Raw genomic sequence first — 22,737 nt, forward strand, 5'->3', positions numbered from 1 at the left:
TTTGCCGGATTAGCTGACTCTAAGTTTTACCTTGATGAATATATTCTCAAACTGCAGAAATCTTTCTCTTTTAATATTATCAATGAAGTAACTGGGTATCGGGAATTACACATTACGGAATCCACCTATGCCTGTCTGTTCTCGCGAAATGATGAAATATTCCGTACGTTGCTTTCAAATATTGTAATATTTGTTCCGAATCACAATTAAGGTTGAAATCTAAAATAAGATAACAAAAAGCCGCTTCCGAAGTATGTGCACCAAGATGGCTACCATCTGAACCCTAACCTGGCTGGTACACATACTATGTTCAGTTTGTGCGTAATAAAACGAAAAAGAATACTAGAAATCTATTATATTTTATAACTTCCATTTTAACAGAAATCACTATAAGAAACTACAAGTATTTATAATCATTGTCTAATTACTCAATAAATGTATGCAATGGCTAAACGATAAATTTATGGGTATGTCTTGGTAAAATATCTTGGCAACATTTCGCAATATACGAGTCGTGATATCGCTCTACCTCCGCTTCCACGAGGTTATTTCCCAGGTTTCGCGAACGAGGTGCTACGATACCGCATGCGCGTATATCGGCATACTGTACATTCGCGTCGGTTCTTTTGACTTTTCAGAGAAAAGTTCTCTTAATCAATTAATTCGTTTTTTAATAATTGGAACTATCGTGTATAAAATTACTAAACTAGTATAATACTATTAAACGAAAGCTCTATTCTGAAGTCTCTATTCCTTATTCTATCTACTCTATTCCCTATTAGGCATAAATGCTATACTGTATACCCGCGTCGGCTTACTTAATCTCATTCCAAGAAAAAAAATTTTAATCAAAAAGTTTTGTTTTCTTGTCATCTGGAACTATTGTGCATAGAATAAGTTAAACCGATTACAGACTATCGAACTAATACTCTATTTTAAAAAGTCTGTATTCTGGGAAAAATGTTATAGCTAACTAACCATTTCCTCTGTCATTTTTATTACTCTCTTAATCCAGGCTACAAATAACACTCATGCTTGTGCCGTGCTTGATACTTCAATGGCATCGCCTATCAAATGATAACAAATAGACTCATACATCGGAGGAAACAAGTATTATACACACAGTTCTCTCCTATACTACCAATCGCCAATCTAACTACACCCATCAAAGGGCTCGCGCGCTTATAAAAACCGCGTTAACGCCAAGCGCTTCACCTTGGTTTCCTAACCTGGGGATTTACTCAGGTCTAGCACAGGGTACAGCGCTCGCCGAGATATGTTGTAATCTTTAGCCACCTTGATGAAAACTTACAAAGTCAACCTATGATTCATGAGACCTGATTTGCTCTCTTTAAAATTACGGAATTATAACTTACAAAACATTGTAGAAAAAAATAGATTTTACCGGATGTTCGATGATATTCGTTTTGCATTATCAACATTCTCGAAAATAAAAGAATCGGATTTGTTTTGGCGAGCAAAGAAACATGTTGGTCAACTACAACAACTTTTCGGCGCTATTTCTATACACATCATCTTACGTGGGGATCAACGTAGAATTGTTTATAAATTAAATAACAACAATTTAGCCAAAGATAAGGAGATATTTTAAACTTGTAAGAGCCGGATTAGTTTTCATGATTTGTAACTCATGGTTTTTGGCAATAAGATACAAATGACGATTCGATTATTAAAAAAAGGGGAGCGAAAGACGCCAGTAAACTAATTGTCGCCCTTCGTCCCACCGTATCGAAATACAAATTTATCATTGAAGTCTGAAAATTTATAACTTCGGGACAAGGCACAGACGGTAATATTAGACGCCAAGCGCTTCACCTCGGTTGCCTCATCCCGGGATCCCCTTGGTCTAGCTAATCTGAGTAAAATGTTGAAATTGAAAGAGTTCTGTTGAAATACGCCGCCCTGTTGTCAATTATAACTGATACTCTTTTTGCAACTCGGCAAATTTTTTATTACACAAAGCGCGACTTTGCGTTGTATGAATGAATTTGGTATGAAATATTCTTTATACGAAATATCCTCAAACTCAAAGTTTGCTCACAAACATATTTTCATTTGAGACATGACTCAAAAAACTACCAATAAAATTGGATGACATCAGTAAGTTGGTCGACTTCAACAACATAACATCGATATTTCTAATACACAGTTACGCAATCACACTCAGAATATTTAACAATTGATGAACATAACCTTAATTATAGTGTACTCCCGTAGTATGTGTACCAGGTTAGAGTGAAGCCATAATTTTATTCGATTCTTCTTATTTTAGTTCTATTACGAGTTCGGGGAATATCCTTGTTAGCCAAGTGAATATACCCCGTGCGCATAGGTTTGCCCTCACACAACTTGATGTAGAGTAGCCGAACAAAATTAGTTACCAGGTTTAACGTTTATTCATTGGGGAATTCAATAACAACAATTTAGGTCAGTGTCAGAATGTATTTTAAATCATAAGAGTTTGGGTTATTGCCTCTTTCCGCTCCTACATTCAGCTTATAATATTACTGAAGTCATTGACATTTAATACATATGAACTTAATTGTAATCAGGTTTTAATATCAGACTCAAGGTCAATTGCTAACAATATTTAGTTTGAGGTCAGAATGTATTTCAAACCCATAATAAGAGTTCGATGGCTTTTTATGATTTTTGGCATATTCGATTCTTATAGCGATAGTCAATATATAGCACAGGAATTTATTGAATTGCCAAAAGGGCCAAAGGACGAATCTTCGCCCTCTGTATTGCCTTATTCAATATCTTTTTATTCGATTCAAATAGCACAATGACTCAGAGGAATTAAAATTGCGTATGTGGCGATAAGTAACACTGGGGGATCCACCAGGTTAGCGCTATGAAAGCTTAATTTCAGAGTCCGTGACTACCAGCACAAAGAACGGTTATGTTGTTTCCTGGTTTCAGTGGCCTACATGCTCCATACAAATTATTTTGAAGCCCAGTGAAACTATATGAATCGTTTTACTCTAAGTAAGTCGTTGTTTAAATGTGTCGGAATGAACATATCATATAACGATTTGGTTACATTATAATATTTCAGATGAATTTCAAATTTCGTTTTTATTTTTATAAGTTACAATGATGAAACATGGTACCTTATCGCGACATACCCATTTGTTATCTGTTGTATCAAAAATGAGAGTTTACAATCTAATTCTTGAGCTGTGATAGTAGCGTGTTGCACAATATTTCGCAAGACCCTGTCATTGAGTTAAAATTTGCCTCAGAAGACAAGAATGTAGCTTGATCACAAATTAAGTCGGTCCACAACAGAGTCACTGTCAGTGCTGGAAAATTCCTAATTTTTTCGTCACTTTTAGGTCATTTTAAACCATCATTCATTCAAAGCATACAGAATTGGTATTATATATATATATGTATATTTATGCCTGCTTCAGGGCTTCGTAAACTTCTTTTACTAAATTAGATCCGGAGATAACCTCACTATATGTACATCAATTTATTTATTTGTTAAATTCCAAGCAAGTGATGTAAATATGTTTATTCTATGACATTCATAAAATGAAATAATAGAAAGCTCCAAAGGTCATCCGATCTCCCTTTTGAGAAACATTGCTCGTCAGTTCCAATGAAATCAATCAGTAAACACAGAACCTGAGTATGGCGTTGCCTGGCACGCCAATTGTGCCATACTTTAAGTTTTAGGTTATTCACGTCGGCCTGAAGCATGTGAAAAACCAATATGTAAAGTCGATTCTCGGAAAATAATAAGTTATTCACTTAAACAGGCATAAAATACCGTTTCTCTTTCTTATACTAAAAATATATCAATCACGAAACACAATGTTCCAGCTATGTCTACCTTATAGGCTCTGAAAATTCCCGTAGTTTTTACTGTTTTCGAGTCACGCACAACATCGTCTTTCGCAACACATAGACAAAACGAAACAAATCTCATATATCACCTTATGAATTTATTGTTTTGCATCGCGCAGCTCACCCCCGCAACGGATAAAAATATACCAATCATGAAACGCAACGTCCCGGTTACTTCAAACCTATAGGATCTGAAAATTTCCGTAGTTTTTACTTTCACCGTTTTTAAGTCACGTTCTTCACAATAAGTCATCTTTCACGATAAATTATCAAAATGAGAAATAGACATTACAACATACGATGATAAATGATTTGCTATAAATGGAATCATACCCATCACGTATTGATCATCCACAATTTTTTTAAAAAACATATCCCATGCCTTACAAAAAGAATATGCGGTGAATAATCGCTCAAACGTTGAACGTTGTGTTTGTTGGGATATTCAGGTTGAATGTTTGAATAGAAAATGGGAAGATTATTAAGCGAAAATAGGGTTTTTAAAGTAATGTAGAGTAATATTGAGGTGGCCGGTATGTCAATTTGAAACACGTTCATATATTTTTGTTGATTTACATCTAGTAAAAAGCCAGAAGAAGAATAATTTACTAACATACAGCAAAGAAATCTACGACTAGGATTTAGCTTTGAAGTCGGAGGTTGTGATGTTAATACTAGTACTGTATTACAGTCGGATTCCTGTTTATTTTTGAATTTTCTCAATCCTTGAATGTCAAATACCTTAAAACTTACCTGATTAGAACTGTTAAGACGGATCAGAATTTGTTGAGTAAACATTACAAAAACGACTGAAAATCCTATATTTTTGTCATCCACATTTTGTTTTGAATAGAAATTCGAGTTGGAGACGAAGTCCAAATTATAGCCAACTTGATTAGACTCACAGATGGGTGATTTAGATTCCAGCACTAGAGTCAATAAAGTGAGATAGAATAAAAGCTACAAACCTAAAAAAGTGAAACAACTCACCCATGTCAAAACCTAGATACAAATACGTACCTTAATCTCAATCACACTAATAAAAAGCTAACGTAATATTGTATAATAAGGTTGTGTGTTGTCATATGAATGTTGAAACTCTTATGTAATAAATAAATATGTGTTTGGGGGAATAATCCAATGATAATTAACAGCAATCTTATTACCTACAGCTAAGTTCTCCATTCCCAATGTTAATAGGTAATATTACCATTTGGACATTTATAGATCACTAAGGTTTCCACAAAATTGCTTTACTTATTCTAATGTAATAAAAATTGAAAAAGTACCCCAGTTCCGTACGTCATATCATCCAATAAAGGAGTTTCAGTTATTTCTAATAATTCATGTATAACACTGAAAATCTTTGGGTAAATTTCCTCTTTGATTATAAACGTACATGTTAGGATGAATTTTATTTTCACCAGACTTCGCCGAGTTCAATTGTGTATAAATTTCTGTAACTTGGACAAAAAGGAAACAGGAAACTCTACTTACTCGAGCTTTATAATCGATATGACGTGCAGATGACTGATATAATGAATTCGCCGTTTCGGCGTGTTACCGCAATATTTTACAGTGATCATTGAAAACGCGAATTACGAAATATAAGTTGTATTTACTGAAGTTGTATTTATTGAATTACAAAACGTACAAAAAGTATGATTTCAAAATAAGGTGATATCAGGATATAATGATGATTTATGCATCGAAATTGGTTACCACGTAGCACTTTTAAAACGGCACGACACGATCACGCTTCCAGCTCGTGATTAAAACTGAGACCTGGTGATTCCCCTGGTACAGCTCGAAGGGAAGGAACTATGCGGTTATTTTGTACGGATGACGAGTCGTGGACACACAAAAAACGCATACTGCCTTTCATTTGTGGCGCTCTAACTCTTTTTATCATTTGGTGTGGAACAACCGTCGACGCTGGAACGTTTCACTGTAGTTTTTTGTAAAAATGAGATTGCCAGTTATTAGATAATACTGAAATACGTCACTGTGCTGTGGTGCTTTCTTTCGCCGTCACAAAACGTCACGAGCAAGATAGGTTGTAGTGCAGCAGTAATCAAATTAGTGTACATGATCATGCTTGATCAGTTCTCGTATTATTACAATGAGGTTTACAGCTGATCAATGATGATCAAGCATCAATTAGAAATAGAATGAAGAATTGGCAAACATTTATATAAACTATGGTATATGGTAAATTGATTAGAAGCTTTGACTGGAAATATAAATAATAAACGGATGGACTGGACATGTCGTATGTTAGGGTGGCATGTTAAATTCTGAATAAATATTTATTTTTCAATATACGAAGCTGTGGTGGAGCTGACACTTGTACTTTTTTCGTATTAAATATATTTATGACCTGTATGTGCAATCAGCAAACAATACTTGTATAATATATCCTTCTCCCGTATATGTCGAAAGATGTCTCTCTTATTAATAATGATTATAACGAATTAAAAAAACAATAAAAAACTGATTAACCTTACTTTATATTTTAAGATATTCATATAATATATAATAATAAAAAGAATTGAAGCGAAAAGAGTATAAGGTACCATAAAGTCTTCTTTGTTTCAACTAATATTTTCAATTCAATGATTACGTTGTGTAAATGCGTCTTATAATCATCGAGTCAAATTACAAAAAACACACTTTAAAATCAATAAATATTTTTAACAAACACAAATTAGAACTGAATTTTCAAGTAACCTAATTATCTTCTAATTTCTTGGTTTATTTTGATTTACGTCAATGCTACGAATAACAATATTTGCTGAAAATTACTTTTGTTCAAATCATCTGTTAAATAACTTGATCCTTACATTTTAGTCGCTTTGATTTGTTTTTTTAACAATTCTGTAATGAATTACTTTTGTCGTGACGTGTTATGCTGTCCTCTATTTACTAAATCAAACTTAATATAGGATGATTTACTCATGAAAAGTCCCACATAGATAAATTGGTACTCCGAAACAAGAGTAGCTAATTGGTATTTTTAATCGGACTTATTTTATTTTGGGTTCATTAATGGTAGTTACCTGTTTTCCTGGGTGTATTAAAAAGGGGGAGCAATGTTTTCGAATGCGATTCATAACCTTGTTACGGACAAAAAGTAATGTAATGTGTCCCATATGTACAGTGTGCTTATTGAGTATAAATAGGACAACCTAGTATATTGTGTATGCGGTTATAATTTGCTGCACTGCGTGTGAGCGCAGTTATTTTCCTCAATAAGCACAACGACATCCTTACTCGAAATATTTTCAAGTCGTAATTTTAAATTCAAGAGGAAAGACGGAAAGTACAATGTCAGAAGCAGAGTTCTTCTACACTGCGACGGAAACACCTAACGTAACAAACGAGAACTCCCCACCCTCCGCCCCTGCGTCGAGAAGCGATGTGGGGGCGGCTGGTTCGACAAAACCAGACAGTAAGTAAATCAAAAATATTTAAAAGTGGTTAATTTCAATTTCCATGCTGGTAATTTAACTATATGTAACGGGAAATATGTTTACTCCAATAAAAGCAAAGTGCGATAAAACGAACAACAATATCTTCCATTTTCCCCTGCGTCGCCTAGAAGCTTGTATTTCAACCAATAGGCTTCGACACACCCCATTGACGTAGCTTCAATTTTGAAATATGTTACCATACGAGGAAACGTTTGGTTTGAATCATAGCCCATAATAATATTATATCGTGCCATGTATGGGATAATGAAAATCTATAATAAAACGAGTGTATACATTCAAAATTTGAAAATTTTGTTCTCGATTGGTTCGTGTTAATCAGGAAGTTCGCAGACGCTCTCATATGGCGTTCTTCTTTTTTTTGTCTCTATTTCTCTCGAATTTATCTGGCTCGAATATGCTCAAAAAAAAGATGTTCATAAACTTTTGGTTTAAATACGACGCAGTAAAGTTTCTGTTCAATGTCTATGGTAGGCGCTGGCAAAATAGTGGAATTTACAAACCTAATTTTAAAAAACCATACCATATAATTTGATTTATCCCCCACAATTCCGATTTTAGCCGCCCTTAAAATTGCTCATATATTTTCTTATTTTACGTGAGCATTCTCCATGAATAATATTGTTTTTCTAGTTACTCGAAGATCTGGAGATCAAATTGGTAGTCTTGACGATGAAATAGAACTAGACGGAACAATAAACAGTGGAGCAAGAGATGCGCCTGGTACGTTCACTGATTTAAGCTAAGCTTGACATTAATTTGCCTATAATTTCCCCCGTGAATAAAACAAGAGAGCAATGCTCAAATATATGGACACGAAACGAAGTAGTACAGGTATCTAATTTTTCACTGGTACCGTAGTTGACCGCCATATCGCAATGATTGCGAACGTGGAACCGCCACGAGGGGCGCAATTTTTTAATATTGGTGACGTCATCACACAAAAAACGAATCCTACAGAAATTCTTGAAATAAATAAAATAGTCTTCTACCGACAACAATCTTTAACCACTGAACTTTTCGAGGGCAATTGCTCCTGTAATTAAACAGAAAAGCTATGTTTTCATAACAACAAGAAATACAAGCATAAGAATTCTAAGAACAACAGCAACAATTTTATACCAAAAAGATCTATCTGGACATTTCGAGCCCATAAGCCAGCTGAAGAAGAATATATCTTTTCTAGTGATAACAAGATTTAGGAAGAGAGCACTACGATTCTCTCTTTTATACATATTGTTAACATTATCCGTTTGTGTTCTAGGTCAAAGTTGTGTTTATATCCCATCTGGGCCTCATTTTGATGAATTTTATCGACTGTCAACATATTCAAAGTTTCCACTGAACGTACCGGTGAAAGTTGGCGATTTGGCGGCCGCCGGACTGTATTATACGGGATTTAGAGATAGAGTGAAGTGCTTCAGGTGGATTTTACTTGATATTTTATTTTAAAACCATATAGCGACTGCATTTGCACAGTAGTAGTTCGTCCGCCATCGGACACATGGGGTAATGAAGATAAAGCCGAAGTCTCTTCTAACTTTCGACACAGTTTTATTCAAAAAATTTAATTTTCACGATGCTTGAAATGGTGACCGTACATTTGAACCCACGTACATTTAAACCCATGTGTATATCCACGGGTTCAATCTATATGCGGGTGCTAAAACCCATGGGTTAGGGTTAGTATGAGTTCAACTATCCGAAAAACAAAAAAAATTCCATAGGTGCAATAGCATACAGGTGCAATCGTAATGGGTTCAAATGTACGTGGGTTCAAATGTAATGGAACCCTTGAAATATCATCTAATATCATGTCTTGTAACTCGTAGAAACCCAGGTGCACAAAGTATTCAAACTATGAAATATGCCATAGATCCTCTCCAACAATTAGTACATGACATATATTGTTTATTCAGTTGCGGAATGTCCGTAGAAAATTGGATGTTGGGCGACGATGGAATGGACAGAAAATGGCACAAATCGGATTGTGCAATGGCAAACGGTGGTAATTATTTAAATGTTGCATTACCGACACCAAATTTTCGAACTCTATTGCGAGTATTTAAAGGCCTTCCAAGTACATCGTCGGCGACGATTGGAGGGAGAAAAGACAACTATGCGGTAAGAATAGTATATCTTCATGTCCACGACGCTGAGTATGAGCAAATATAGAAAACTGATTGAAATGAGGCCATTTTGTGTTGAATTTATGTGTCGCAATTCCAATGAATTTTTAAACGATTTTTATGGTTTTTCAAAGAAGCTACCTAGGCAGCATTAATTTTTTTTTTTTTTGGAAAAAACTATGAAGCACCCTATACCAAAATTAATTTTGTCATATTCTAATGCTTTCAGAAAGTTCCTTTTTTCCATCAAATTGTCCGTATAGGCGTCCAAGCTGGAATCTAGCTTCGAGATGCCACCCGAGCTTTGGTTAATTAAAAGTAGTAAATGGATTAACTTTCGAGGTTTTGGTCGCTAAATTATAGCAATTTCAACTTCTTTTTCAGGCAGCACCAAAAAGAGGAAACCAATCGGCAAATATGTTACTGTGTAAGTTAAAATTTCACACACTTATGCATTCAACAATCTTCAGCTGGGTCTCACTGCTGGTTTTTGTACGACAATGCAACACTTTAATCAATTTGGCAACTTATCAATTTTTTTTATGATATTTTCACAGCAAATTCTTCTGCGGCACCTATGGATGTCACTGAAGTTACTTCTAATATGGGTCGAGTGAGATTAAATGAAACGACGCTACCTGTAAGTTATTAATACTTTTCAAACTGTTATAATTCAACTTGAATTTTCTTTTACTTTGATAAACTGACTGGAAAATGATATTTTAATAATCACGTTATCTCTTCTGAGAAATCATTAATGTCGATCCCAAAACGTTTTTGCTAGTTTTACAGTTTTTACAATTTTGACACCACACTATTTTCTTTTATTTCTTTATTTATAAATATCCATAACCTGAGCAATTGGATTCTATTGTTTTTGTTTTAACTTTGACTATATTGTCATACAGCAACTGGAATTTGCAAATATAGTATCTACGGAACATCGTGACATGTTATTAAGAATTAATTTGAAAAAAGAATCTGACAGAAGGTATTTTATTTCAAAAATCCAATTGTGTATTGTAACACTCTTCAACAAACAGGCAAATTTACGGAATAGAGCAGTAATAACTCGAATTTGGAACGACATAAATTTATTACAACCCAGTTCTTAGGTCAAGTAAAAATCTACAAAAAACGTGCTCTCTATCAATGTCTCGCGGATAAAAAAATGAATCACAATTCCGACACACATGCGCCATATAGCGGAACAATTTTTAACAATATATTAAATACGTATTCGAGGAATACCGTTAATAATTGTAGCTTGAATCATAAAACACGATTGATATTCTTTAATAATGTCTGCAGCATTAATTGATTTATCGAATAACAAATGTTATTATTATGGCGCTGTTTCCGTAATTTGATAAATAGAAAGTGGGAATTTATAATAGAAGTATAAGTGAATGAACTTGTTAAATTTTAAATGATTGAAGCATATTTGAAAATAGAATTACTGCCATTTGGAAAACATAGAAAAAGTGAACCTATATATTGTTTTGCCTATATATTGTTTTGTTTTTTGGTGTTGTAAGGGCTATTGTTGTGAAAATTTGCTCATTGATCAATCGATTTTACATTTTCAGTAGGCCTACTACTAATAGAGAATGGAGTCCTGTGGGACGCCATAATTCGTCCGAAATGTTTCTTTTTCCAATGAAAACAATGTTTTGGCATTTGAGTTTTTGTCATTACGTCATGCTAGACTACAGCCCCGTCACTAACTTGTTCATTGATCGTTCGCGTCTATACATTTTGAGCCTTGGTCTCTTGTTGGACACGTAGTGGACAATGGACATAACGATCGTTTCAATATTATGTTGTTGTTGTTGTTGTTGTTGTTGTTGTTGTTCTTGTTCTTGTTCTTTGACACGTTTTTAAAAAGTCGCTTTTCTCTTCGAATACTGGACCAATTGCTTTGAAATTTTCAGTGGTTGAAGATAAAAATTTTCTCCAGAAGGCTATTACTTTTTTTTCGCTATGACGTCATCAAAATTATGTGACTCTACGTGTCCATATATTTGAGCATAGCTCTCTTGTTTTATAATCAGAGAAGATGCCATAAAATATTATACAATTTTAAACAGATCTAGGATATAACGATCTAATCAATTCATTTTGTTCAGATCAACATTTACAAAATGGCCGTCATATCCTGCGCCATACTTACCAAGCGAGTTAGCAAAGGAAGGATTTTTCTACTTGGGAAACTTGGATCGCACCCAGTGTTTCTCCTGCTCAGGTGTCTTGCGTAATTGGACACATACTGACAATGTATTTGAACAGCATAGAAAGCATTTCCCAGAATGCAGGTAAGATTTGTATCATGGACAAGTCCATAAAAAATAATTGGGCACTCTTGAAGTATGAGCACTATTATGGAGATATCTAATTATGTTCGCCTATTTTACATCAGTTTGTGTGAATGGACGGAAACACAAAGGGACAAAGGGGATATTCACTTGGCTAATACTGACAGTCCCCGAGCTCGTAACATAAAAGAATTAATAAAACAAGGAAAATCGGGATGTAATTATGGCCTAACCCTAACTTAGTACACATACTTCGGGAGCAACGATAATTAACATTCAGAACTTTCATTTTGAGATGCATGCGCATGTAGTATGAAATTATATGTCTTCCATTGCTATATGCACGAAAATTCCTTTAAAAAAGCTTATGAGCTGGAATAATGTTCCAAAAATATCTGGCTATACTTTGACAACGTGTTTTTGACATTGATTTGGACTATGCTTATATTCCCGCAATCCGCTTTAACATGTTTACAAGTTGACAACTACGCTATTTAAACTTTTTGTGAAAACGAGTTGAACAAATTAAAAAAAATTGGAATTGCCCAAATCTGTGTAATTTTCTAAATATGAAAAATAAACAAATGGCACGTTTTTTGTTATCGATTTATACTATATATATCTAATCGATAGAAGTCAACCCGACAATCTAATCCGAAAAATTTTATCTGTTCCTAATTTCCAGGTAATACTACTATTACAAATCAAATATAAATTCAGATCCTTTGATTTTAATCTTGGAAATAAATTAAAGTAAATTTTGCTACCAATTGCATTGCATGCAAGAACTGCATTGGAAGCCGTGCGCATATGAGATGAGCAGATATCAGTGGATAACGTGTTGCAAGAGACTTGAAATAATTCAAACAATACTGCCGCAAAAATTGCCAAAAAAACAGTCAAATAAAAGAGAAATTTTTTTGACAATTTGACCCTCTGCTTCAAATTCAAACTGTTTGAATTTTGTGATTGATATCATGATATGATCATTCAATTTCAGGTGCAACATAATTAGTCTGCTTGGCAATTATTTGTACCGCAATCATTCTCAAGTTGAACCATTGCTTCTATAAAAGCAAAGAAGTGTTGCAAACTTTTCCGCTGTGCTAGTTCACATGAGAAGTAACACAAATGTCTGCTTTTTTCAATTCGTTGGGATTTTGGTCTCGATCATCACATGCACAAAGCACATTAATAAATTTAACGATGCAGCAAAGATATTGTCAAATCATTTATGGATTGAGGTCTTAATGAGTTGGAAAGCAGCAACAGTGATTTAAGAACCTTCAGAAACAAAAGAAAAATCTTGGAAGTTGATGGGCTGGTATTTTTTCTAAATGATTCAATCTAACATTTCAAAGTGTTTGTAAAAAAAGTTCTGGCAATTCAAAATTTCTAAAATATGATGGTTGGGTGGACCATTCCCAACTATCATAGCGGAAAAGTGGGGCTTACTTTTTAGCTTTGAATACCCCTGTCGCATCGTCAAGTGTTCAGAGACATATTTTAAATCCCTTTTTGTTATTCCTAGGATGGTACGAAAAGTAACTTCTGGAAATATTCCAATGGAAGAAAATGAAAGAAGGGAAGCCGATGAAACCGAACGGGCAAGATTAGCAAATCTTCTTCCATCTGGAAGTCCACAAGAACCTCAAGATCCATCTCCAGAGGAGCAGCGCCGTCTTGCGGAATTGTTTCCATGTCGTGCGCCAGTCAACCCACATATGCGAACCTTGCAAAATAGAATTGAAAGTTTTCAACGAAACTGGCCGAACAGAATTCTCGCCACTCCAAACCAAATTGCAAAAGCTGGATTTTTTTTTCTGGGTACACACATTATTTTGTTTCCTAAAACAAGGCAGAGATGGTCTATTCTAATGCGTGAGCTTATCAGGGCCAAATGCACAATAGTACAACTTAAAATTGCCCCGAGGTCACAGGAAGTACCTTACAGAATTTAAAATAATGGGCTCGTGAGATATTTTTTATCATCTTAGCTACTAAATTGCTGAGCCACAAAAACATTTTGAGGTGGGCCACAGACAAATTGCTAGTTTTATTTGTGTCGTCACAATAGTTGATTTTGATTGTAGCAGAAATGAATGACAGTGCTGTTTTCTGTTACTGAGTGGTATGTTTCATTCTAATTATTAACGTGAAAATGCACATTTTTGAGGAAAGATTTTTTTCTTGTAGTTTTGCACTTGCATAATAATGGGCCACACAATTTTCGTTAAACAAAAATGGGCTACGAAAGAAAAAAGATTGAGAACCACTGTACGAAACATTTAAAAAAAATGATTTGTTTGATAAAGAAGTTATGCAAATTTGAGTGCAAGTTTGCCATAACAGCATCGACAAAAACAGTTTTCAAGACGATTTTTATTAAGTCAGCTTCATGCCCTATAACTTAATGATGAGTTATTTTGCTTATCATTATATTAAATTCAAATTGTTTGTGGCTACTTGTCACTCAATCAAAAATATGAAATTTAAGACATTTTTTTTTTTTTCAGGTGAAAGCGATAAGACGAAGTGTTTTTATTGTAATGGAGGATTGCAAAATTGGGATGCAAATGATGAGCCGTGGACTGAGCATGCAAAGTGGTTTCCTGGGTAAGATGTTTGTATAGTTTGTGTTACTGCAATAAATTTCCTGAACCTCTTCCTGAAAAGTTCTAAGGTCAAAAAACTCTTCCAGGGTGTTAAACATGTTTTAACAACTTACCCTCAGTTCATCCTAATTCAATTTTCATCCTTCTTCGAAAGTAGAAATTAATTATTAAATGTTAGGTTAGTGTAGCCTACAAAAGCATGTAGTACAACCACCCCATCCCCTTATTAATTTAATTTTATTGGAGAATCTGTGTTTATGAACACAATTCTATATCATAGTAGGCATTACTTATTTTTCTCTTTATATTTGTGCCAGGTGCGAGTTTGTTATCAGACAAAAAGGAACTGAATTTGTCCGACAAATTGCCGATCAACATCCAAACTTGAACAGACCTCATATTCGTAATCCCGCATCTTACGATATTCCTCCAGAAATACGACACTCGACTTCTCCTCAACCTATGGACACTCGAAATCCAAACTCAAACAGTAGCAACATCAAGGTTGATGAGCTTATCAGTATGGGGTTTTTGAAAGAAAAAATTGAGCGCTTAATTAGAAGGTAAGCCGGTGGTCACTATTCTAGAAATCTCAGTTTCGGGTAAAATGTAATACTATCCGGAATTTTTTTTTGTTAATATAACACAAGTATGCGTTAAACTCTGCAGTTTAGAGGAGGGATAAATATTTCCCATTTCAGGTCTTGAGGAGGGAAATTAAACTATCAACTATTCCTTACAAACCCTAGATGAGGATCTTTGTTTGGCCAATTACATCAGCAAAATGTGTCCCAAATTCTGAACGAAAACTACAAAAAATGTCAGCAAACTAACTGGAAAACTTTGTTTAGAAAATCAAGCCAAGGCGGTTACGCAAACATTGAAGAAATCATACAAGATTTGCTGCAAGTCGAAGACAGTGAAGAAGCATCAGCAAGTCCTCAACCAACATTAACACCACTGGAAGGAGCAGTAAGCGCGCAACCTGTTCCGACAAATGCTGGAGTAAAACGCGGAGGTGTCATGGAAGCAAGCACGCAAGTGAAGAAAAACAGAACCTCTTCCCCGGCGACTTCAATAAACCCAGAAGGTGAGTGATAATATATTATTCATTGTTTGTGTCGAATAAAGTAGATAGACCTAGCGATACACAGTGTGATTCAGTTTATTTATGGAACTTGCAAAACATAATGCTACTGAGACAACAGAGGCAATTTAAGTTTCGTGTTGGGGGCAACAGCATTATAACTCCAGCTTGACACAACACGTCGAAATTGGCCAAGATGTACAGGATTGAGATTGAAGTCGGAAAAAACAAGTTCGATTCAAAGCTTGATTGCTATTTTGATTTTATATGTCAAAATTTTCTTGCTTTATGTATAATGAATGCTATTTAATGATTCGCTTCATTGGATCTTATAGACCTTATATGTCTTCCGCGAGTTCCCGACTTGGCCTGTAGTGGATTTCCTAGTTCAGTGATTAAAAAATGTAATTGCTGTAAAGTGTAAACTCTAGGGAAAGAATATACATAGTTTGTAACTTATATAAATATGTAAAAATAAAGTAAAATAATTTTAAATTGCTCTACCGCAGCATGTTTTCGTGTAAAGTTTATCGCTTCCGATTTTCTGGAAAATATTCAGATAATTTCAATTTTTGGATAATTTTATATTATCAATTGTAAAAGGCAAAGTTATTTGTCATTCTCCATTTGAATCTCATCTCTCTCAGCCGAAATGCTATTTCAACTTATATCTCGGTCTCTGATTCAAATTATTGGTAGTTTTCTTTTTTTATTTATCATGAAGCTGTCATTTGTGTGAATATGCCAATGGTTCTTAGTCGTATATCAATGGAATCCACTAACTATCGAGGTTCTCCTACGTCTGCATCAAATAAAAAACGACGTTTGGTACTTGCTGTCATATCAAAAAGAACATTGTGCCGTGGGCAATGGAATTTTTTTTGGATTTGAAAAAAAATAGAAATTTTATAGACACTTTACAAATTTTGGCAAGAGCTTTGGCAATTGCATTTTGGGATCATGTGCGGAAGGAGAAGTTTTGCGCATGTTGTGCGAGAGTTCCATGATGAATAAAGAGTTAGGTACCATTGGAATATAACCATGCATTTAATGCAATTCAGTCCTACAACGGATATATATATATATATATTATTTGTTTTTGTAATACTGTAATTCTAAATTATTGGCCCCAAAAGTTTACGATAACAGCCTTTTTCGAGAATGGACGTGGATACCGATGTTGACATCATCAGATTGAACCGTAAGTACGACCTCAGCAGATTTGCATTTTGAGCTAGAAGAAAATGATGGGTATCCTTCCAGTGGCGGCGCGTCAATAGGGCCATCCGGGGCAATGCCCCGGTTGTTTTTTCGGTATAATAAAAAATATTCGAAAAATACCTCAATATCGGTTGCACAGACTGTCTACACTAGCCATATTTTCCCGACATGGTTCATTTTTCGCTCGCAAAGCCTTCGCCGAACGTCGACGGGGCGACGCCGATTTTGCCCCGGTTGCTTATTGTATTCTCTCTTTTATCTTCCACTCGCCGCGTTTGTCTCGTTTGTTTTCTGTTTCTTTTACTAAATCATCGGGGCCGATCGGGGCTAGCCCAGAAATTATGACGACACAATGCCGACGTTTCTTACAACAACGTGTTGACATATTCACGCATTCCTTCTCGTTCGTTGGTTGCTTGAAGAGTTGATAGTTTCCCCGCCTTCGTTTTTGTCGCTTGTTTCGCTATTTGAATCAGTCAGAGACCTTTAGTCCATTTGCTTTCGATTTTCCACATTCCTTTTGAGCTCCTCACTTCTTTCCGGCTTCGCATTTCTTAGCCTTAGACCTCATAATGAATAAGGTTGATGCACTACTTCGCACTCCGTTTTCGCAGCTGCCGCTGGAACAAAAATTAGAGGTACAACGTCTTGGGCCTTATCAACCAAACAATTGTTCACTGGAACAATCCCATGACGGAGGAAAGCGTCGGCGTACATTCTGCGCAGGAACTTGGTATAAAAAACACGATTGGTTGTGTTACAGCGAGGACAAAAAAGCACTTTTTTGTTTTTATTGCCTACTTTTTGCTACCGCCCGTGACTCACGTTGGTGTAAATTTGGTTTTAGAGATCTTAAACATCTTTCCGAGCGTGCCAGGGATCATCAATCTTCTATGGAGCATCTGGACAATGCAGTAAAATACCGAACATTCGGAAATGTTAATATTGCAGCACAGTTGGATGAAGGACGCGCGGTTTCTATTCGTCGGCACAACCAAAACGTCGAGAAAAACCGCCATGTTCTCGGTCGATTGATAGATGTTTTGAAGTTCATTGGTTGTCACGAGCTGTCCCTCCGTGGGCACGATGAACGGGCTGGCTCTTCTAATAGAGGGGTATTTTTGGATATGGTGGAATACACCGCATCCCTAGATACAGTATTGAGAGATCATCTTGATGCCGCAACTGTTTCGAAAGGGACATCTAAGGATATCCAAAATGATTTGCTCGACTCAATGTATAAAATTTATTTACAACATTTGGCTCTGGAAATTGAGAATTGCCAGTTCCTTTCGATTTAGTCTGACGAGACAACTGACATCACGTGCGTTTCCCAACTGGCTGTGATTTTTAGGTTTGTGAAAGATGGTAAACCTACCGAGAGATTTCACAGCTTCGTACCAATCGTTGATCGCACGGCTTGCGGGATATCGGCTGTACTGAAAGAAGTGTTACAGCCTTACAACGCGAAGTCAAAATTGATAGCTCAAACTTATGTCGGCGCGGCAGTCATAAGTGGGTCGAAACATGGTGTTCAAGTTTATATAAAAAAGATTTTCCTCATGCGCATTTTTTACATTGTTATGCACAACAATTCAACCTCGTTATTAAAAATATGTGTCTTGATACCCCTCTCGTCCGTATATTTTTTGCAAATGTTCCGGGTTTTCTTCATTTTTTTCCGTTTCGCCGAAGCGCTCTGACCTTCTTCGCCAGATATGTAGCCGCCGTCTCCCAGCTTGTGCACCAACACGTTGGAACTTCCAATCACGCGTGGAGCAGGGCGTGTCCGAAATTAGGTCTGAGCTCATTGAGTGTTTCAATGGCATTCAGAGCTCTCCGGTTTGGGACGAACGCTCTGTGAGGGAGGCTGCAGGTCTAAAGCGTCTGCTAGAAGATGGTGAGTTTTCATTTTTTCTCGCTTTTTTCTCCATAATATTCTATCACGTGGATGTATTATACGGCGCATTGCAGTCAGGGCTAATGGATGGAGCGTCTGTGCAGTCGTGTATTTCAGACTTCTCAGATGCTTTATCTCGTATCCGGGAAACAATAAAATACGACGACACATGGAGTGCTTCTTTACGCCGCGGGCAAACAACGCAGCGTTTGATTTTGTCTGCAAAGGAATGCTGTGACATTCTGGTGAATCAAATAGGCGATCGTCTGAACACCTTGCCGCGTTCTCTTTGATGAACCCCAAAATTTTTTCAAAATTTGCACGTCAATTTCCCATCCATTTGTTGGCTACTGTCTTCAAATTTTATCCCATGATAAACGTGGGTAAATTGGAAAATGAATTGCGATGTATATACACCAATCAAACTTTTTTGAACATCACATCAACTTGCGCGCTATATGGGTTCCTCATAGATAACACTCTAGTAACTACCTTTGCGGCGTCTGCAAAATTTCTGGACATCATTTTGACGACGCCTATTTCTTCCGCCGACGCAGAGCAAACATTCAGCACGCTGAAGCGTATTAAAACGTATCTCAGAAACACAATGAAGCAAGATAGATTAAATTCCTTGGCTGTTTTATCCATTCACAGAGACGTTATTTCTGGGATGCATGACTTTAATCAGCGCGTTATTGAGCATTTTGCCTCCAAGAAACCGCGGCGTGTTGCATATATGTTCAAGCAGTAGAAGTCTAGCAGCATATATATCTATGAGTGAGCGACGCATGTCCTTATCTTTGCATTTTCTTTCCTTTCTTCATAGTAACGTTTTAAACCTTATTTTAGGTTTTGTCTGCTTTCCCGAAGTTTCTGTTAATATGACATTGTATTTATCTGGGTAAATATTGCCTTTCCTTTTGAAAGAGGTTTCAAAATAAACTATGTCTATATTTATTAATCCTTTGACTTGGACCGGTTTTAAAGACACTTTCTTATCGTTAAAAATTGTCGCTTTTGCCGATTGGTTGTTACCGATGGAATGTTTTTATACTCATAAAATGATGGGAGAACTTACAGCGCTCATCCTGTCCCCGTAGATGGGGGTGACTTGGTCCCGCAGTAGCTTGCCCCGGTTGTCAAAATGACCACGCGCCGCCACTGTATCCTCCTATGGTGTGCAATTGCAATTAACAATTTCGGATAAAAAGGAATTCACATTGGAGCTATAACTGATGCGATTTGTGCTGGAGAAAATGAGAAGGAGCCAAACTGTGGAAAATGACAAGTTGTTGTTGAAATTACTAAGAGACTTAACGTTATTTAATCCCTCGGTTTGCACGAATTCCTGCCATAACAAGATGATGAAGGAGGACACAAATCATAAAAATAAATCTTCCCATATGACTTTTAATCGAATGAAGAATAAAAACCTGGATAGCAAAAACAGCAAAACAACCGATTCTACGGAAACAGGAAGATAAAGTGGAGAAGTAAAGGAGAATAAATGGCGGATACTACACTGAAGGTCTAAAGGTTAGAAAGCGGATTGCGAAGACGACTGTGACTTGCGTATTTTCATATTTACAAATTGAAAATTTACATCTGAAAGTATTAGTTTAGAACACGAGATTTATCGTTGAAGGAAGAGAGAGAGAAATAGGCAAAAAAACAATTGGAAAAAAGTGTAAAATCTACTTATTTGTAACAAAAGTAATGGCTGAAAATCACCAAGATAATGACAACAAAACAAAAAAAAACGTGAATGAAGTTACTGCAATACCATCTTTTCCTTTTGATTTCGAACGAAACGTCAAGAACAAGGCTTTTTGATCTTGATCTTTGATCTGAAACTGTTTGATAGCTCTTTTGAACAATAAAATTACAGCAAAATGTTACAAAATGATGTAGTGTTAGTTTGATTAGACTGAAGTCGCATTTTGCTTAGCCATTAAAAATAATAAACAAGCATCCTTTTATTTTTTGATTATGTGATAATAATTTTTTTACTTTTACACATATATGTTATTGTCGAAAGTGTACCATAAACAGTGAGATACAATCTTTATGAAAATCATTCAGTCAAGTTACTTGAAGTTGGTTGCTCATTACTTGGTGTCCAAGTAGGCTACTTGTTGTTACATTATTTAGGCCGATGATTAATTAACTGTGCCGTTTCACGGAACAAACCATATTTTAAAATAGCCAGAAAACTTGAAAAAAGACTTTAGAGGAAGATTACACTGCGTATCAAACAAAATGACAATTTACCTTCGAAATATTCCCTTTTTACGTTACTTTGCCAATGTTTCAGAGTATGCTTGAAATGTAATTTCCGTATTTAAATTACCAGTATTTACCTTAATTTTAAATTTGTTCATTTTTCATTGCAGATATCGAAATGGCGAGAAGTTTGAGAATCATGGAGGAAGAATCGATCTGTAAAATGTGCAAAAAAAACAAAACAGAAATCACATTCATCCCGTGTGGCCATTTATGCGTCTGTGAAGAATGCGCTAAGAAATCAAAACGATGCATTCTATGCAAAAGTAAAGTTCAAAGCACGTTGAAAGTCTACAGAGCGTAGCCATCTTCAATCCAGGGGAAGCGATATAATAACAACAACAAAAAAACCTAAAAAAACAAACAAACTATCGCTTTCCTGCATCTAGGGGCGTGTCAAACTTTTCTGCTACCTGGGGCGAGGTTCTGATAATGATAGCCCTTATACTTCAAGAATAATTTGGGGATAAATAAATCATAGATGTTGTTTTACGTGAGAATGAATAATTTAAAGGTCAAGTAAGAGTGAAATGTTTGTATTATATTTTATTTAAATCAACAAACCACGCAACAATTCACCCCCGTAACGTACTGACCCCCCACTTAGACACGCCCCCGGCTGTATCACTACTAAATTAGAAGGGATTGAAGATGGCAACCTGCACGTGGTCTCTCCTGCTTTTACTAATGTCATCAAATAAGAACTAAGCAAAGGGACGTTAAACATCATATTGCCCCGCGCTTCAAGATGCCTTATATTAAATACAGACAATGTCCCGATAGAATATCATAAGATAAATATTATGAAGGTCTTATAGAACTGATAGGACATTGTGACAGTTGCCAGTAAAAGTTAATGATCATACGCCAACAAAGCAAAGCAGACTCCTTTATCTTTGATGTAGTGATAATATAATTTACGCCATTGTCAAACAAGAGCTCGAACAGTTTTTCCAAATGATTAATTTTTAACTGGAGTAGCCAAGTATCCATGCTCACACCAGATGGGATTCAATGATGACGTTTGAGCAATCAACCAAAATCGTTTATTAAAATAAAACTTATACGTTTTTCCAAATATGAAATGTTCCTCCTCTCTCACCCCACCCGCTCCGAAATATCCGCCTCGCTTTTGATCTTGTTCTTTATGAAACTTTACCTTTTCAAACTTAATACGAAACTTAAATGTGGGTTTAAAAAAGAAAACGTGAGAATTTGGTTACCAAATTTGTATTGTAGTAAAAACTATTCTCGCTTTTGTTTGAGAAATTAATGTAGTAAGATCTTAGTCGCATGTATACAGATATAGAATATCATGTAATCCATACTATTGTAACAATATATTTATGTTACGTCTAGTCATTCTACGCAATGATTATTACAAAAAACTTTCATTGATTTTAGTCACCACCTATTTACCTAGCTCCTCGTTTTATAGGAATCATTCATTCTTCAGTTTACTAGTGACACACGTGAAAAAGTATCAATGTGCTATCATATATCAGTGTGCTATTCTTTCAAAAAAAATTATGCCAACAGATGATAAATGCCTAAAATACTCATTTTAGTTGCAGATAAATGCTGAGGTAGCACTCTTGCTTTGTTAATCTTAAATTTGTAAAAATTCTACTATTTTTATATTTGAAGTGGCGTAAAAGCATAAAAAATGCAAATTTTATCAATGTTTGTTAATGGAAATACAAAAATTACGTTGTGTTTTATTCTATTTTTCGTTTTTATTTGTAGACAGAACAGGATTTTTACTGAATCACAAGTAATGTTAATACTTCTCTAACAATTTTGAGATGTAATATTCT

General features: G+C 35.5%; 1 protein-coding gene across 1 annotated transcript; it reads left to right on the forward strand.

Annotated features, from left to right (window-relative positions):
• The first annotated feature begins 6,394 nt into the window (after positions 1-6,394).
• LOC120339472 (baculoviral IAP repeat-containing protein 7-like) lies at positions 6,395-21,246 on the forward strand. Its single transcript, XM_078112337.1, has 14 exons — positions 6,395-6,451; positions 7,188-7,330; positions 8,004-8,093; positions 8,635-8,794; positions 9,290-9,494; positions 9,884-9,926; positions 10,057-10,139; positions 10,408-10,490; positions 11,629-11,814; positions 13,346-13,641; positions 14,331-14,430; positions 14,747-14,992; positions 15,281-15,519; positions 21,031-21,246. Exons 2-14 carry the CDS (start codon positions 7,207-7,209, stop codon positions 21,222-21,224), a joined length of 2,049 nt encoding a protein of 682 aa, XP_077968463.1. The 5' UTR covers positions 6,395-6,451; positions 7,188-7,206; the 3' UTR covers positions 21,225-21,246.
• Positions 21,247-22,737: the final 1,491 nt, after the last annotated feature.

The sequence above is a fragment of the Styela clava genome, chromosome 1 (assembly GCF_964204865.1).
Source record: "Styela clava chromosome 1, kaStyClav1.hap1.2, whole genome shotgun sequence".
NCBI classification, from domain to species: domain Eukaryota; kingdom Metazoa; phylum Chordata; class Ascidiacea; order Stolidobranchia; family Styelidae; genus Styela; species Styela clava.

Coding starts and splice junctions, on each gene's coding strand:
- LOC120339472 (XM_078112337.1), top strand. CDS start 7,207: ATGTCAGAAGCAGAGTTCTTCTACACTGCGACGGAAACACCTAACGTA. Junction 9,927..10,056: donor ATCGGCAAATATGTTACTGT/GTAAGTTAAAAT, acceptor ATATTTTCACAG/CAAATTCTTCTGCGGCACCT. Junction 11,815..13,345: donor AAGCATTTCCCAGAATGCAG/GTAAGATTTGTA, acceptor TGTTATTCCTAG/GATGGTACGAAAAGTAACTT.